This window comes from Notechis scutatus, chromosome 1, assembly GCF_049901735.1.
Source record: "Notechis scutatus isolate UNSWTSFEM ecotype Mainland chromosome 1, rNotScu1.2, whole genome shotgun sequence".
NCBI classification, from domain to species: domain Eukaryota; kingdom Metazoa; phylum Chordata; class Lepidosauria; order Squamata; family Elapidae; genus Notechis; species Notechis scutatus.
The window spans coordinates 228,405,622-228,410,284 of NC_142009.1; the positions used below are offsets into that span (position 1 = coordinate 228,405,622).

At 39.7% G+C, this 4,663-nt stretch overlaps 1 protein-coding gene across 1 annotated transcript; it reads left to right on the forward strand.

Annotated features, from left to right (window-relative positions):
* Positions 1-3,501: 3,501 nt before the first annotated feature.
* LOC148133225 (olfactory receptor 5J3-like) lies at positions 3,502-4,458 on the forward strand. Its single transcript, XM_087956497.1, has one exon. The coding sequence runs from the start codon at positions 3,502-3,504 to the stop codon at positions 4,456-4,458; it is 957 nt and encodes a 318-aa protein (XP_087812623.1).
* The last annotated feature ends 205 nt before the right edge of the window (positions 4,459-4,663 follow it).

Below are 4,663 nucleotides of genomic sequence, written 5' to 3' on the forward strand. Positions count from 1 at the left end.
ACATTTGTGGCCCGCTGGAGGTCATTTTGCAGGGCTCTGGCAGTGCTCCTCCTGTCCCTCCTTGCACAAAGGCGGAAGTAGCGGTCCTGATGCTGGGTTGTTGCCCTTCTACGGCCTCCTCCACGTCTCCTGATGTACTGGCCTGTCTCCTGGTAGCGCCTCCATGCTTTGGACACTACGCTGACAGACACAGCAAACCTTCTTGCCACAGCTCACATTGATGTACCATCCTGGATGAGCTGCACTACCTGAGCCACTTGTGTGGGTTGTAGACTCTGTCTCATGCTACCACTAGAGTGAAAGCACCGCCAGCATTCAAAAGTGACCAAACCATCAGCCAGAAAGCATAGGAACTGAGAAGTGGTCTGTGGTCACCATCTTCAGAACCACTCCTTTATTGGGGATGTCTTGCTAACTGCCTATGCTTTCCACCTGTTGTCTGTTCCATTTGCACAACAGCACATGAAATTGATTGTCAATCAGTGTTGCTGCCAAGTGGACAGTTTGATTTCACAGAAGTGTGATTGACTTGGAGTTACATTGTGTTGTTTAAGTGTTCCCTTCATTTTTTTGAGCAGTGTATATAATCACTAATCTTAGTGAGTTAGAGCCCATGGACATTTGTGCCACAGGATCCATTTAAATATCACACTAAATAAAAGCATGCATGACAGTGTGGAAACTGTCATTGAGTCATTTGGGATACTAGAGCAGAATTTAATTATTTGGGGCAGGGGGGTGTTCCTTGGTTCTCTTTGAGCATACTTGTTTTCTTGAAGGTGTTTCATTACCCAAACTAGGTAACATCATCAGTACTAGTTTAATTATTCTTCCAGAATTTTGCCTATACAATTATTTGCCTTTTATTTCAGCTAATGGACTGTTGCAACATAATAGGAATATGAATTCGATGACACCTATTGTCATGCCCCTGTCAGAGTCTGAATCCGAGGAGACAAACAGCTGACAGGGAATGGGAGTGTGGCTCCCTTGGCTGTGGAGGAAACTGGGGAAGGGCAAAGTCCAGCTGGGCAGAGCAGGGAAGAGGTAGAACAAGGGAGAGGGAGTTCAGAGGAAGACCCAGGCCCATCCCCTCTTCATCCTAGGGCATGCAGGGAAGAACAGAAAAGAGAGCAACGTGGATTGCATGGCTTACAGGGGAGGAAAGGGTGCTGATTCTCTTCATTAGCCACACCTGGGACTGAGAGTTTAAAAGAGATGCAAGCTGAGAGCAGTGGCTGCTGGGAACAAACATGAGTTTATCTTGTGTTGACTGTGGTTATCTGTGTTCCTGGAATCCTCCCAACCAGGTAGATTTACTGCTGTTCCTTCACATCTGGAATTCCTTCTCTTGCCCTGCCAGATTAATTACCTCATCTTGCCTTGATTTGACTTATAATTAAAGTTTTTGTTGACAACGTTTTGGACTTAAATCTCTGCAGCCAAGGCTGTTCCTGGGAGAGTTTTTCTCCAGACCAGAAAGTAACCAGGACATTGGGGGCAAAGTTGGAGCTAATAAAGGGACTCCTACTTATTATTTGACTATATTGCCTTTGTGCCATGCCCTAGGTCATCACACCTATATACATTTTATAACCAATACATTTACATCATTGTAAAGAAGGTACTATGGCAACTCAATAATAATGATAATATGATAACAGTGAAAGTAAAAGGGTTGTCCTTTCCTTCCTTCAGCAAAAGGATGATGCATACATATCTTTTTCTCCTTCCTGTCTCCCCTCCCCAGTCCCAGCAGAAGGCTTTGGGGCAAAATTCTACTGAGGGAGAATCTGTTGTAAAAAGAAGGAATATACTGTATATGTACTATTTTAGGAAAAGCCCCCTCCCCCCTCAAAAAGCCTGCTTATCAAAAAAGTGGGGAAATGTTATTTTGATTATCTTATAACACAGGTGTCAAATTCGCCATGTCACATTGCCGTCACATGACATATCGCAACATTTTTTTCCCTTTGCGGAGCTGGGGTGGGCGTGACCCGCAATGAGGCATCCAGCCCGTGGGCTGCCAGTTTGACACCCCTGCACTACATTGTGAGGACATGATGGAATTTCATGAAATCAGCTGGAAAAAGCCCTTGCAACCATTACAACTATGTAATAAATTATTATAATGAATATTGTGATGAGAAGTAGAGATGAACAGTTAATGGAAATAATTCTAAAGAGAATCAGGCATCTGCACAGGAGCAAACATCTTCACAAGACATCATCTCTGCATGTAAATATTGTACCAAACAGTCTTCTCTAACAACCCTTACAATGCTGGCTAGTAAAAACAAGCTTGGTGAGTATGAAACTGGGGAAGTGACCAGCCTAAGCAATTTTAACTGGCAATGCTTAGACCTTTAGGGAGACTGTCCACACTTCTCCAATTTTCATCCCTGCATAGGAACTCAATTAACTAATTTTATTTCAAGTGCCTTTCAGCTTTTCAGAAGTAAGCTAAACTTTTCTGAGGAGATTTATTTAACATATTGAACAGTTGCAATGCAGCTCCAATTTCTGTTAATGAGAATTAAAAGAAAGGATTTGTCTAAGATCAGGAATACTTAGGGAATAGCACAGTTTCCCAGTAGAAATAAGATCTAAAAAATGAGATCCAAAGACAGCTGATGAAATGCTAAGAAGATCTGGACCTGGAAGGTCTCTGCATTTCTTCCCAGATGCAAATAATTTCCTAATTCATTTCATACAGAAGCAATCCACCTACATCCAGAAAAGAAGGAATGCTTTAAATTACTACAGACATCATTGAGACCAGTGGATAAGCGTAGTCTGTATTTTGGTTTTATCAAACTTGGGTGAGAATTTTAAAATAATTCTGTATTAAACATGGAGAAACTTTCTTTATAAAAATAATTCTAATAGAAACTACTTCTAAACCATTGTGCCACATTCTACAATCTGGGATGGTTGGGAAGTGGATTTCTTTTCTTCTTTTTCACTATTTTCAGCTATTTGAGGAACAGATAAAATAATTATATGCAGATTTCTCTTCCCACACTTTAGCCATTTGATTCTCTTTTCCCAGGATAAAATTTTTAGTTTTCCTTTACTGATATCATTTAAGATCACAAACTAGTTTCAGATCTTTTAGTACTTGAAGTTTTTTGTCCTTCAGCAATAATAAGGAAGAGAAAATAATGTTATTGTCACACCATAGGAAGGTGGCTTTTCATTCCTGGTCCATGTGTTCTTTCAGTATGTCAATTTCAATGCTTTGTATCTTTGGTCACGTACAGATTGAAGAACTCTACCCTGTGTGGATATTCTATTGTATATTTTCATCTTTCTCCTTCATCCACACTGGGTAATGATTCTTAAGATGAATTTTAATCAGGTTCAATTTTATTTTGATTGAAACCATAACTCATTTGCCATAATGAATATCTTACTCTTGTTTATATCTTTCCACTGGTCAAATAGCTTTTAATTCCGAGTCTTGCCTTCTTTCAGTTTCTACAGAGTTTCTGTGATTCAATGGGAAACAGCTCACAGGTGACAGAATTCATACTCACAGGGTTGACTGATGATCCACGCTTGCAACTCATCCTCTTTGTGACACTTTTTATTCTTTATGCTATCACTTTGTTGGGGAATGCAGGCATGATTGTCTTAATCTGGATCAGCCCTCAACTCCACACACCAATGTACTTTTTCCTCACTCACTTATCATTTGTGGATATCTGCTGTTCATCAGCTATCACCCCACAGTTCCTATGCCATCTTTTAAAAGAGAAGAAAGTTATTTCTTTTGCTGGTTGTCTTACTCAACTTTACTTTTATGGTGTATTTTCCACTGCAGAGTGTTTCCTCCTAGCTTTTATGGCCTATGATCGTTATGTGGCCATCTGTCGCCCTCTACTCTACTTGGTCACCATGTCCCAAATAAAATGTGTTCAACTTGTAGTCGTTTTCTACATTACTGGGTTTGTCCATGGTTTAGTGCATATCATTCCTGCATCTCAGTTATTCTTCTGTGGATCAAACATCATTAAGAATTTTTTCTGTGAGGGTCCTGCACTATTACAACTTGCTTGTTCAGATATCAGTTTAAATTATCTGTTGATATTTATATTTATTGGCTTCACTTTAATAGCAACAATCCTGGTGATTCTTACATCCTACATGTACATCCTGATCACCATTTTAAAGATGCACTCTGCCAAGGCTCGGAGGAAAGCCTTCTCCACATGTACATCTCACCTCTTGGTCCTCACTTTTTCCTATGGAGGTACTGGCTTTGTGTATTCACAATCACAACCGAACAAGTCTCACTATACTAATCAAATAGCTTGTGTGCTATATCTTATAGCGAGTCCAATGATCAATCCCTTAATTTACAGCCTGAGGAACCAAGAGGTAAAAGTTGCCTTCAGAAAAATTCTGGGGGGGAAATTTGCATTCCTTTCTGTACCAAAAACTCCATACCCTTAGAGCTATAATAACATATAGAAATATAGAAGCAAATATGTGTATACTAACTGTGTATTTATCTGACACATTTCTACTTGGAAGGCTACTTGACTGAATGTGTTTTGCTATATTTCAGGGAATATTGTGATTCAACCCAGGGACAGCAAAATCTAATTTCATATTTAAAAATTTACCCAAGAAATTGTATTTTTCATAAAACCAATTA